Source organism: Zootoca vivipara, chromosome 5 (genome assembly GCF_963506605.1).
Source record: "Zootoca vivipara chromosome 5, rZooViv1.1, whole genome shotgun sequence".
NCBI classification, from domain to species: Eukaryota; Metazoa; Chordata; class Lepidosauria; order Squamata; family Lacertidae; genus Zootoca; species Zootoca vivipara.
In genome coordinates, this window is record NC_083280.1 from 58,110,562 (window position 1) to 58,124,277 (window position 13,716).

Genomic DNA, 13,716 nt, shown 5'->3' on the forward strand with positions numbered 1-13,716 from the left:
AGGGCTTTGTGGAACTACCGTACTTAGCCTACCGGTTAGCACTGCAGCTGATCTTAGCAGAGTGTGTCTTTTCCGCTATCAAATCTTAATGAGCACATCAGGCAACTTGTTTTTTGTGTGCAAATGAAATAAAATCCGTATTTTATCACAAATGTTTGGTACTGAGAAAAAAGTATAGGCCAATATCACTAATGAATTAGGACTTAAGAGTTTTCTTCCTCCCACCTTCTGCCAATGCAGTTTGTGTTGTACAGGATCCCTTCAATGGCTCCCTCCTCTCACTCTCTGAAAAGTTCTTATATCTCTCTTTAAAATGTGGCAGCTATTGTGTGGCTCAAAAGGAAGATTACCTAAAGCTTCAGTAAAGGTTTTTCTCTTTCCTGGCATTAGCGATCCATTTACAGCAATGTCAGCAGCACAAGTACTCTCAGACCAACAAAACAGAACAGATTCTACAACTATATTGCTATTTTCTATTACACCCTTGGAGAAGGACAAGAAAACACTGTTTTATACTTTATATTCCTATCCATTTCTCCATCTGGTTTTTTGTATATTAAGACAGATTTGCTCCTCTGGGCACTGGATAATGGTTTAAATGTTAGTGCCTAACAAAGAATAACAAAAGTAATAGGAACAGAGGATAAAAACTGATATAGAATCATAGAATTGGGAGAGACTCTGAGGGTCATCTAGTCCAACCCCCTGCAATGCAGGAATCTCAACTAAAGCATCCATGACAGATGGCCATCCAGCCTCTGCTTTAAAAGCTCTGATGGAAAGCCCATCACCTCCCGGGGGAGTACATTCCACTGCTGAACAGCACTTAACATCCAAAAGTTCTTCCTGATGTTTAGTCATAGTCTCCTTTCTTGTAACTTGAATCCATTTGTTCGAGTCCTAACCTCCAGAGCAGAAGAAAACAAGCTTGCTCCATCTCCCATGTTGACAGCCCTTTAGATATTTGAACATGGCCATTATGTCTCCTCTCAGTCTCCTCTTTTCCAGGCTAAACATACTCAACACTCTCCAATGCTTGGTTTCCAGACCCTTCATCATCCTGGTCACCCTCCTCTGCACACATTCCAGCTTGTCAATATCCTTCTTAAATTGTGGCACCCAGAACTGGACACAGTACTCCAAGCGTAGTCTGACCAAGTACTATTCCCTCCCTTGATCTGGACATTATACTGTTGATTCGGCCTAGAATAGCATTAGGGTTTATTTTGCAGCTGCATCACACTGTTGACTCATGTTAAGGTTGTGGTCTGCTAAGGTCCTAGATCAGGGGTCAGCAAACTAAGGCTGGTGGGGTGGATAAGGCCCAAGGAGCTCTTTAATCTGGCCCGAGGACCCTGCCATCCGCATGATCAGTCCCCGCGCAAAACCAGCGGGCAACTGACGTCCGTGACGGGCACGCGGGTGGCTTTGGATTGGCTCCAGGAAGCTCCCGCAGCCAATCCGAAGCTGCAGACGCCTCTGGGCAGGCAGCAACGCTGGCCAATCTGAAGCCTCGCCACCCTTGCGCTGAGGAAACCTGGTGCGGCTTCGGATTGGCTGCAGAAGTTCCCACAGCCAATCCAAAGCCGCGGACACCTCTGGGCGGGCGGCGGCACTGGACAATCTGATTCTGTGCCAGGTTTCCTCCGTGTGCGGGCAGTGAGACTTTGAATTGGCCAGTGTTGTGGCCAGGGACGGAGAGGCCAGCGGGCCTGTCGCAGGGCTTCGGCTGGAGCTTGGCACGCCTACTGGCCTGGCGCCTGGGAAAGCTCTCCCAGAAACGAGAGTCACTGCCACCACCGCTGGCTCCCAACCACCGCCAGAGGAGGTAGGAAAGGAGGGGGGCTGGGCTGGGGGAGAGAGAGAAGCCCCCCTCCACCAGTGTGTGTGTCCATGTGTGGGTGTGGGTGGTCCAGCCCACCAGAAGATTCAAGCGACAGTGAGCCGTCCTGCTGGTAGAAAAGTTTGCTGACCCCTATCCTAGATCCTTTTCACAAGTACTGCTGGGAAGCCAGGTGTCCCCCATCTCATATTTGTGCTGCTGGTTCGTCCTGCCTAAGTGTAGGACCTTACGTTTGACTCTACTGAAATTTGTTTTGTTAGTTTTGACTCAGTTCTCCAATCTGTTATGGTAATCTGGAATACCAACTACTGCAGTGCACGCTATGTGGGGCTACCTTTGAAGGTGACTTGGAAATAATAAATATTATTATAATTTATTTCATTCCCCTGGTCCACCAAGCTTATCACTGTATTTCTCCCCCCCCAATGAGATTCATCTGGCATGACTTGTTTTTGAGAAACCCATTCTAGATGTTACTAATCACAGCATCCTTTTCAAAGTGCTCGTAGACTGACTGTTGAATTATCTGTTCCTGGTATCAATGTCAAGCCGATTGGTCGGTACTTACCTGGATCTCTCCCCCCCCCTTTTTAAATAAAAGATGTGGACCGCACCTGTTCTTCAAGAATTTTCAAAGATTAGAGAGAGAGGCTCTGAGATTATATCTGCAAGCTCCTTTAGTACTCTTGAGTGCAGTTTATCAGGCTCTGGAGATTTGAATTTCTTTGGAGTAGCTCTTTTCCTCTCTTGGGCAGCAGCTCCCTCATCTGCAAAAGAAAGTCCTATACTGTATAGTCCTTCCCACCTGGGAGGGTGGGTGAAACTAGGTCAGACCTGGAAGTCTCTTTCTAGAGCAGGCATCCCCAAACTGTGGCCCTCCAGATGTTTTGGCCTACAACTCCCATGATCCCTAGCTAACTGGACCAGTGGTCAGGGATGGTGGGAATTGTAGTCCAAAACATCTGGAGGGCCGAAGTTTGGGGATGCCTGTTCTAGAGGGACCACAGTTATAATTTCCAGCACATGGGACTGTGGTCAGCAACTCCTGACTTCTCATTGTACCAGGCTCATCACATCCATACAAGCCTGTTTTGTTAAGGTAAGAATAATAAAATGTGAATACCTACACTGGAGCATGAACATTTTATTCAGGCTCTCCAATGCTGATGGTCGCATGAGGATGTGTAGCTGGCCTTGGATCTTATTGGAGTTGAGACCGCCCTCCCAAACTTGCATTCAGTATTTTCTTCTAAGCTCCCTGGGAAGCCAATAACAATATAAAGTGATGTACACATATTTTAAATAAATTACAGTAGTTCTAGCATCCAATCATGTGCTCTCTTGAAAATAACAGAGTACATATTATGAAGGCGTTTAATGTTCTAATTCTTAGTGTTTCGTGTCTAAATAGTGCTGCTGAACAGCATATTGTTGAGTCACCCAGTTAAGTGTAATAAATTACAGCCTAATGTATCTCCTTCTGTTGCTGTTTTGTCTGCCAGTCAATGCATAAATGTGTCAGTCTTATTTGTAAGCACTGGGATTAAATCATTATAAAACTGTAGTTTTAAAGGCAATTCCAAATTGTAAAAAATAAAATAAAAAATTCCAGCATTGTGCAGAATCTCTCTAGAACGTCATATAGCAACATTATTTTTAGGTATAATCCCACATAACCATGGCTTTATTTTTAAAAAAGTGATTAGTAACCATTACTTTTTTTTTGCATAACAGTTAGACAAACTAAGGAAGTGTATGTGATCATGTGGATACTCACAGTAAAAATTATGGCAGCTTCACCTGCTCCCCAGTCTTCTTGTTACCACACTATGGTTTTGCTATAAATAGACCATTAGCTGCAACCAAGGTTTGTTCTTTGTAGTATTACATAACACTACGCCAAACCATGGCCCAATAACCTGGAGTATTCTATGTTGGCTACCACTACTTTACCTCATTTAAATATCACTAACCACTTCTACTTACCACTGTGCTTCACTTTCTTCTTACGCTTTAACTGTTAAGTTTACATAGGTAAAGGTAAAGGTACCCCTCACCATTAGGTCCAGTCACAGACAACTCTGGGGTTGCGGCGCTCATCTCGCTTTACTGGCCGAGGGAGCCGGCGTTTTTCCACAGACAGCTTCCGGGTCATGTGGCCAGCATGACTAAACCACCACTGGCACACAGAAATGCCATTTACCTTTCCGCTGTAGCGGTACCTATTAGCTTGTGCTGACATACTTTCGAACTGCTAGGTTGGCAGAAGTTGGGACAGAGCAATGGGAGCTCACCCCGTCGCAGAAATTCGAACTGCCAACTTTCCGATTGGCAAGCCCAAGAGGCTCAGTAGTTTAGATCACAGCACCACCCACGTCCCCTAAGTTTACATCGGAGCCTAAGGCGAAGAACATTTTTGAAAAAAATTAAGTGCAAGTATTACATGTTTTCTGCATTACTCTTATCTCTGTGTTTCTTGAAACACTGCAAGAATAGTAAAAAGAAAAAGAAAAAAGGTAATGCATTATTTTTTTCTTCTTTTAAGAATCCATGGTGATTCTTCCTCAACAATATTTTCACCTTCTATATTAGCCCTTCCCCAATTGGTGCCTTTCAGATGTTGCTGAACTTCCGCTCCAACTGGCCTCGGTTAATAAAATCTATAGTCAGAGATGATGGGAGCTGTAGTTTACAACAGCCCCCACTAGGTTGGGAAGTCTGTTCTATATGGCTAAGAATTCGAATATCAGCACTTTTCAGTTTACCTTGGACAGGACAGCTGTTAGGCTAACTTGCCTTTAATTTTCTGTTTATTTCTTATTCCTTTTTCTAAATTGGCTTCTGGTAAAGAAGCCGATCATAGTGTCAAGTTGTAAATGCTTGTTAAAGTGCTAACTATTTCAAATTTGAATACAAATGCTCTGGTGTATGCCATCTGGATCCAATGACTGTTTAATCTGTCAATTAGCCCTAGAGCTTAGTATTTGTCACCTCTGTTTGACTAGTTCTTCAGATGACTTTCTCCAAAAAAAGTAGTTAATTAAAGAGTTATGTCCAACTTTTTTACAGCAAATTCATAGGTAAATTGCAGCTCCTTGTCAATTTCTCTGTCCACTTGTATCAGTACTTTTACCCTCTTGTCTAATTATCTGAATTCTGTGGGGGGAAACTGAGAGAATCCAGTTGAGGAAATCTTGTTCCTTTGGGATAATGGTGTAAGCTTTTTACACTCATAAAGTGGGGGGTAGGGTAGAACTTGGCAACAACACACATGAAGACACATCACCTGCCATTTTGGCTTGAGGTTTCTTGCAGTACCATGCCGATTTATTGGTTTAGTCCAATCATCCCTAGCTAACAGGACCAGTGGTCAGGGATGATGGGAATTGTAGTCCCCAAACATCTGAAGGGCCATGTTTGGGGATGCCTGGTTTAGTCTATTCATATCCCGCCTCACATCCATAGACCTCTGGACTTTCGAACAGTAATAATTCCCAGTAAAATTCCCAGAAGACAGAAATAATGAGACAATCACAATAGAAACAGTACTTGAAACAAATCTCAAATACTAACCCCACTGCCCAATGACTTAAGAAAGCAGACAGGTTGAATGAAACCTGGTGTCTAAATACCGGCTGCGTAGGCAGTAACTGGGTTATTTTAATGGTGTAGAAAGAGGATTTGATACTGTTTCTTTTCTCCCTGATGTTGAATTTACACAGGAACTTAACACACCTGGCTCCCTTACCTTTTGAGGGTCTTTCTACTGTTGGAGCTGTTGCCCTTCTTGCTGCATCTCTGTACCATTCACAGTGTTGTAGCTTCCTCACAAGAGAGGCCTAAAATAACTGCAGGCAACATCCTCTGTTTCTCCTATGGCTGGTTAGAGTACAAATACTAGGCAGATAAGCCAATAGTTTAACTTGGTAAACAATTTTCAGAACATACCAACATACCGATAAATGTGTATTTGTTTTCCCTGTTTGCTTTTGCAAAACAGGATTGTGCATGTGGAATTATGTGCATTTGAAAAGTGAGACTGAGACTTTATTTAAAAATAAAATACATATTTTTGTTATAGCAGCAATCCATGGGCAATAAATATATATATGAGCAAATATCAAATATTGGGTCCTGTCTGTAAAGTGTCTGAGGTAGCAGAGGACATAGACGTTTATCCTAAGGAAGAATCCAGAGCAAAAAGGAACACAGATACAAGTTTATATTGTGCGTTTGTCCTTAACTCACCTAGTGATCCTTGACTTTTTTTGTAAAGGACCTGTCAAAATGCCATATGTCCTCAGTTTCCAGACTCTTTTTATTGCAGGATACTGAAATGTATTAGGAGTAATTAAGTTTATTATCTGTGTCCTAATGTGAGTCACTCTTTCTGCAGATAACTATTGTGCAAAAAGAGAGAGGTAGTTTAGAAAGAGTCTGACCTTTGTTATTGCCATGCTTTCAGAGATAATGACACAAACCTACAGTGTCTGCAGCCTATTCCAAGGACATGCCAGTTTACCAAGTCATTAGTCGACATCCTAATAACACCATTTAAACAATTTGCTGCTGAAACATTTGCCTGGAAAGCAAAGATCTGGGCACTGAAGATTGGTTTACTCTTTGCAAGAATGTAGAGTTTTGTATATAATACCTGTTAAGGGATGTTTTGTTTGTACCCAGTGTAAACTATGTTTCTTCTCTTTGTAATGTACTAATATATAAGTAGAAGTTCAAACCATTGTTCACCAGCTGTTGATTCTACTTAAGTAAAGAGTTTAATTCTAAACCAATAATATTAGTACAGGTGACTCTGAAAAGCAATTAATTTTTGCTTATCAGTAAATTGAATTGTTAATTATCTTTTTATGATATCATGATATTAAATAGAAGTGAATATTTTTTTCCAAAGGATTGCTTCTATTTCTTTTATTCTACATATGCTAATTTCCTTGATTAATTTTGAGAGCATCTGCATATAATTCTGCATATTTAACAGTGGTAAGTTTTAACTGCTTTCCTAATAACTGCAGCAAATTCTACTTTCCAGACAGTCTTGGATTTATATGTAATTTGGATGCCAAACTTACAAAGGTGCCAAAGTCTTAAGTGTGTAATTATGTAATTTTCTCTTGATCTTTCAGAGTCTTCCTGCGAGCAATTAATCAGTATGCAGATATGCTAAACAAGAAATTTCTTGATCAAACCAACTTTGAGCTGCAGGTAAGACATGAATATTGTCTCCATTATTATTTTTTGTATGTGTGTGTGTGTGTATGCATCCTTTCCACACATTTTGCAGTCATTAAAAAAGGCATTTGAAGTATCCCTGTGAGTTGCATCCATACTTCCTCACTCATTGTGTCATCTTGGAGAGCATTTTACTTTATTTTTAAAAATTGTCTACGTCCTGCGTTTGTGCCTCAGTATGAGGCACTTGGGGCAGCTCAGACAAGATCAAAATTCAAAAACAAGTCAAAATTACACACACACACACACACACAATCTAGACTGGTAGCTGGTGACAAGCACACTGTGAGGGAGAAAGCTTGGAGGGCTAGAACAATAATTAAAAATCAACTAAGCCAAAGGCTTGCTGGAACTGGAAGATATTCTTCTTGGGAGAAAACACCATCAGGTAGAAAGCCAAATGGATTTCCCAGGGCAGAATGTTCCAAAGTTTGGAAACCACTTACTAGTTATTACGATGGGCTGTAGCTGAATCCTGCTAAGACACTAACACTGTAGATAAGTTGATCCCAGGACTGAGAATTAGGGGATTTGTCTGTTTGGGATGGGGGTTGAACTCACACTCAAGGAACCGGTTTGCAGCTCTTGCAACCATCTTTGTCCATGGATGCCCAGGAGGCCTCTGTGGCAAAAAAGCACTTGTCACCAGCTTCAGCTGGTATGCCAACTGCTCCCTTTCCTGGGCAGGGATAATTTTGCCAAACCTCATGTTGGACTATCATAATGCTCTCTATGTGAGGCTTCCTCCCCTTGCAGCTGGTCCAGAAGCTGCAGTTGGGGCAGAGCACCACAGCCTATCCAGGTGAGTGGTGTTCCTTATTGGTCACATAGACTAGCTAAGGGATCTGCACTGACTGCCTATTAGCCACTGAGACAGTTTTACGGTCCTGCTACTGACATAGTAAAGGTAAAGGAACCCCTGACCATTTGCAGCGGCGCTCATCTCACATTATTGGCTGAGGGAGCCAGCGTACAGCTTCCAGGTCATGTGGCCAGCATGACAAAGCCGCTTCTGGTGAACCAGAACAGCACACAGAAACGCCGTTTACCTTCCTGCTGTAGCGGTACCTATTTATCTACTTGCACTTTGACGTGCTTTCAAACTGCTAGGTGGGCAGGAGCTGGGACCGAGCAACGGGAGCTCACCCCGTCACAGGGATTCGAACTGCCGACCTTCCGATTGGCAAGCCCTAGGCTCTGTGGTTTAAACCACAGTGCCACCTGCATCCTGCTACTGACATAGTTGGCTCTGGCTACCTGAAAAAAACAAAAACATACTGCCCTCCATTGCCCATTAAGGGCATAAAGATTAGCAAATGGGAACCGGTTAGTTTTGTTGCAACCTGATAATTTTTGGCTTGTGGTTAGCACAGTTGTGGGCTTTTTCACTGGTGGCACCAGTATTGTGGAATGCCTTCCCTGCTGATAGAGAAGGCATTCCCTGCACTGGCATTCTGCTGGCTCTTGAAGAAGCACCTGTTCAGGCAACCATTCACCTGAACTTGAACTTTTTGATCCAACTATTTAATTGATTGTTTTACCTGTTTAATAGTTGTGTTTGTTTTAGTGGGTTTGTTTTGTTGCACATTTTAAATATGCACATTTTTAATGCAGATGCTTTGTTGTGCTTTATTGTTATTATATTGATTTTAGACTTGATTTTATGCCCGTAAACCAATTCTGAACCATTATGGCATGTAAGCAGTATGTAAAGCAATCATTGTTCAAGATAAAAATCCATCCAACGCTTTATAAACAAGTAACATCCAATTATATATTTTAAAAACAGAATAAACAATGTTAGGAGACCTAACTTAGGACACCCTATCTTAGGAGGCTCACCCACATTGTGAGATTCATAGTACATAGTACACATCTGCTCAGTGGGGTGTATTCCTAGGAAATTAGATATAGCAAGGATGGGGAAGGGGAACCTGTGACTGTTTCTATTGACTGGTGCTAGTATAAGTTACAGTACCAAAACATCTGGAAGGCCACAGGTTTCCCTTCCCTGATTGTAACCTCAGATACTACGGTAGCAGTCCATGCAACTGGGCCTCTCCTGATGAATTCAGAGATAGCCTCATATGGTAGGAAGCAGTCCCTTAGGTATCCTAGTCTATATGGGTTCTCAAACTATGGTCTGCAGGCTTCATGCAGGTGGCCTGTGGCATAGATTTTAAAAAATAGAATTAAAAAACATGCAGCATCTAGCACAGTGCATTACGGCAGGCAGGAAAATCACTAAGTGATCTACCAAGACCTTCAGCAATTTTCAAGTGGTCCATGGAAAAAAAATCTTTGGAATCCACTGTTGTAGTCTGAAGCTGTTCACGGCTTTAAGAAACATCTTGCTTAGAAAAAACTTGCTTAGAAACAACCCAGAAGCCATTGAAGATGAAAAGCAGCAACTTTCAGTGGTTTTGCTCAGGCTCCTTCCTACCCGTGTACATTGTGCTAAACCATTGATTTATCTAATTTATTTGTATACCACTTTTCAAGAAAAAATATCCCCCCCTTTTTTTTACAAGCCACATGTCAAACAAAAAATGAAGTTAAGTTTGACCATATAAAACACCACAAAAAACTCATAACAATATTTCATAGTTCACTAAACCAATATTTTTATGTATCCCTCTGATGCCTTCAGTTTTATATGTTTATCTTTGTATTGAGAAATGTTTTTGTTTCTGACTATCGGTCGAATAAAGTATATTGATTGAAGTTCACTAAACCATGGTTTAAGATTGTGTACAAATGTGCTCTGTTGCTCACAATCATACAGAGATATTAAGGGATCTAGTTAATTTTATTATAAATTTATCTTTGTTTTAATCACGCAGGATAATTTATTACTTTGCTTGACACAGTATGTTTAGAAATCTCACTGCTTTACTTTTACACAAGTCCTCTGACTCCAATTCCTTTTCTTTCTTTTTCTTTTGCTTGTGCACATTTTTCATAGTTCAGTTGAACTATAAATAACAGTTCACATATTTCCATACTTCAGCATCCATTTGAGAAAGTTAGTGATTTGCTTTGACTTTCTGTACAACATAAACAGACACTCATGAACTCATGAATTCGCATTCCATTTTGCTTGAATCATCAGAAAGCCTTTGATTTCAATATTTGTGCAGATGTGCAAGTTTGTTTAATCAAAACTGTGCACAGTGTGGCAAAATGCAAAGTTCCTGTCAAAAACAAACCAAGCTTGCTGTCTTATTACTATTAATAATTATGCATATAAATTACATCTTTAAAAACTACCGTATGTTAAGATGTTTTAGTCATGTAATACTGATGATTCTTGTAATCTTTGTGACCTCTAGCTTTGGAACAACTATTTCCACCTCGCTGTTGCTTTTCTTACCCAAGAGTCACTACAGCTGGAGAACTTTTCAAGTACTAAAAGATGCAAAATCCTTAACAAGTAAGTTGCATTCCATGTATAAAATCATGAGCAGGAGCACGAGGGATTATTAACATAATGTTGCTTTAACTGCTTAGAAAATTCAAGATGCATTGAGAAGCAATCATAGTGTGATGAAAGGTTAGTCTTGAAACCATGAATCAAGTATTTATCATATTCTTTAGACTCGTGTCAAGATACAAAATTACTGGATAAAGAAATGTTTATCTTGTAGTATATTCATGGAGTCAAGAAATTTAAGAATGAACATATTAGAGAAATCTTTTTTTAAAAGCCACTTTAGCTTTTTGCTTATCCTAATCTCATTTGATGAGACTGCTTTATTCCCTAATTCCTACAGGTCTTGTAGCTAATCTCCATAACTGCTGTGAATTTCAGTGTGATATCGCTAAAGAATGTTTTGTTGCCACATTGTACCTTGGTTAAAACGGATTAACTTGCCTACCTTTCAACAGGGAATTTATTCATTTTATACTATATTTCATAGCTATTATTTTTATTATTAAGCAACATGCTGTGGTATTTCGGAAGAATGAAGGTTTGTCCCTTTGTTTTCAATTGCCTTCAGTGATTTTAGCTATGATGCAAAATCTCCTTAATTTAATTATTTTTAAAGGACTTTTTTTGTCTAAGGCTGAGCCTTAAAAGACATTGGATTGGACCCAAAGATGCCATTCCATCACATATAAAGAGTCCTTCCTTCAAGACTAAGGCCTCCAAGCCAGTGAAAGGTTTCCCTTTATGGAAGGTGGAGAGACAGTTTATACTTTCTCTCCCTGCATGCCAGGTTCCATGGTGTTCCACAGTGCTCCGTTTTTCTAGAGCAGATTTCCAGAGTACTGCATGGGGAAGGGGGAATCTGCAAAAATCACCTCCCTCCTTTCCATTAGTGAACAGCACGAGTGTTCTTTCTGTGAATTGAACCACACTGCATGAGTTTTGAATTTAACACAGTGTTTCCTTGTGCTGAGAAAGACAAAATGTTGCATAATTTTAAACAATGTGAAGTTCATTTCGGAGTGGGGAAAAAGAATCACTCCTACATGGAGTACACAGAAACAACAATATGAAATACTCAGATTGTGATAATGCCAAGGAAATTGTATGCTAGTCCCTGCCTACCTCAGCCCTACCATTCTGCATAAAAGTTTCACCAGCATGTATTAGTTAACTGCAATTTACATCTACACAAACTTAAATTTGGCTCATGGTTATCCAGAATTTAGGCCACCCTGAATTAGGATTAGACGTAGCAGTGGGCAGTAGGGTGATGGCAGGCTGAACAAATGTGTTTTAAGGGTTATAGTAAAGGATATATGGAATTAACAAAAAACACATTGCATTAAAGGCTTTCCATGTTAATTCAAGATAGGAAATTACAGTTGTTAAGGACCACACTCTAAAGAAGCATGTTATTTTGCCATTATTGTATAGTATTTTATCCCATGGTTAGTTCCAGCTTCACATACTTTCTTACAACTGGATGACAGTTAATGGTAGAGAGTGGTGGAACTTTGTCCTGGATGTTTTTGTTCTCTGGAGTAGACTCATGGAGTCTTTGCAACAGAAGCTATCAAGCAACTGAAGCTATGTATGGTACGTTAATATGTAAACTCCACAGAAAGTTCTGCAGCTTTTTATTTTTCCTGTGCATTAAAAAGGAAGGCTGTGGATGTAATTCTCATCTGTCCAAAGGACATTGTTCCAGGAGTCTTGTGGTTCGTTCAGATGCAACTTTGCAAACCAAAGCTGTGCTGCCATGTTCTTTCTAGAGAGACAAGGCTTTCCCCTGGAAACCCTTCCAAACAAACCATACTCGTTCAGTCTTTTTCTAATTGTACTGTCATGAATTTTAACATTTAACATGCTAACTGAGGCCTGTAGAGCCTGAGATGTATGTCTTGGTTGTTGTTTTTGTAATTTCTCTGAGCATTGCATGGTCTGATTTTGGGTTGAGTTTGCTGGGATATCTGCTCCTGAGAAGATTGGCAACTGTCTTGAATGTTTTTCAGTTTTGAATAATCTTTCTCACTGTACAATGATGGACTTGATTTTGGTTGGAGATGGACTTAGAACCCTTCCCAGTTTCATGGGAAACAGCACTTGCTTCTCTAAGAGCATTGTGTCATCTTTCCTCCTTGGCATTGTGTTAAAACACACCTGAATGCTCCAGATCAGCAGACTCCTAAAATTTCAGCTTTAATAGGGGTGGGCACACTTGCTGATGATCAGTTAAGCAAGGGCATTTGATCAGCAGCCCCTTTCTGTTACTATGGAAGCAGTAAGGGTGTACTTAGCTTTTCACACATGATTTCGCCATCTTGGCTTTATTTATTTTAAATAAACAATGACACAGTGTAACATGTCATGTGTTGCTGTTCATCTGTGGTTGTATTTGCCTAATTTTAAGAGCTGCTAAGGAACAAATGATTGTTATTATGTCCTGATATGTAATGCCACAGAATTCAAAGAAGGTGCACTTTCTTTTTCTCATGACTCAGTATCAGTATCAAAACCTTTATTGGCATCACTTACAAACATTCAAAGTAAATAGGCCAGTACGATCTCGACGCCATATCATCAGTACAGTCACTTGCCAAAGGGATGAGGGGCCAGCAATCTATTTCACCTCTATGAGTCTCCAACAAGGGCCGGGTCCTGTAATGTACTTCAGCGGCAAAAGATCAAATAGAGGAATTTAGATACTGTCTTGGTGAGCTCCTGAGCTCTCCCCTGTAATAGGAAGTGTATAACCTCTGTCTCCGGTTTCCATATTGGGATACATGGTTGGTCTAGGAATTGTTGGCGGAGATCATCATACATTTTACATTTGAGGACCATGTGAGCTAGAGTTTCCACCAGGTGGGCATCACATGGGCAGATCCTATCTCCTGCCATCCCCATCAACCTACCCCAGAGGAGGTTAGAGGGATTAGAATCGAACCTGGCCAGCGAAAAAGCCCTTCTTTCTTGCTGGTTAAACAAAAATTGTAAATAATTGGGGTTAAATTCCTGTGCCCAAGAGAGTCAAAAATAAAAAGGGGAACATGTTTTTTCCCGCAGCTGAAATTAGTTCCTGGCGCTCTATGTCCCATAACCTAGTTTTTAACATGACTTTGGTGATTGGGAAAGCCACGGCACCTAAGAGCTCATTCCAGCGATCAGCGTGGTGTGGCAGCAGCAGCAGCAA

General features: G+C 40.8%; 1 protein-coding gene across 3 annotated transcripts in view; it reads left to right on the plus strand.

Annotated features, from left to right (window-relative positions):
* Window positions 1-13,716, plus strand: part of DOCK1 (dedicator of cytokinesis 1) — a 362,095-nt gene that overhangs the window by 249,888 nt on the left and 98,491 nt on the right. For all 3 annotated transcript variants that reach the window (XM_035138565.2, XM_035138566.2, XM_035138567.2), the window contains 2 exons: window positions 6,988-7,066; window positions 10,426-10,526. In XM_035138565.2, coding sequence (XP_034994456.1) covers window positions 6,988-7,066; window positions 10,426-10,526 — 180 coding nt within the window. The remainder of the gene's footprint in view (window positions 1-6,987; window positions 7,067-10,425; window positions 10,527-13,716) is intronic.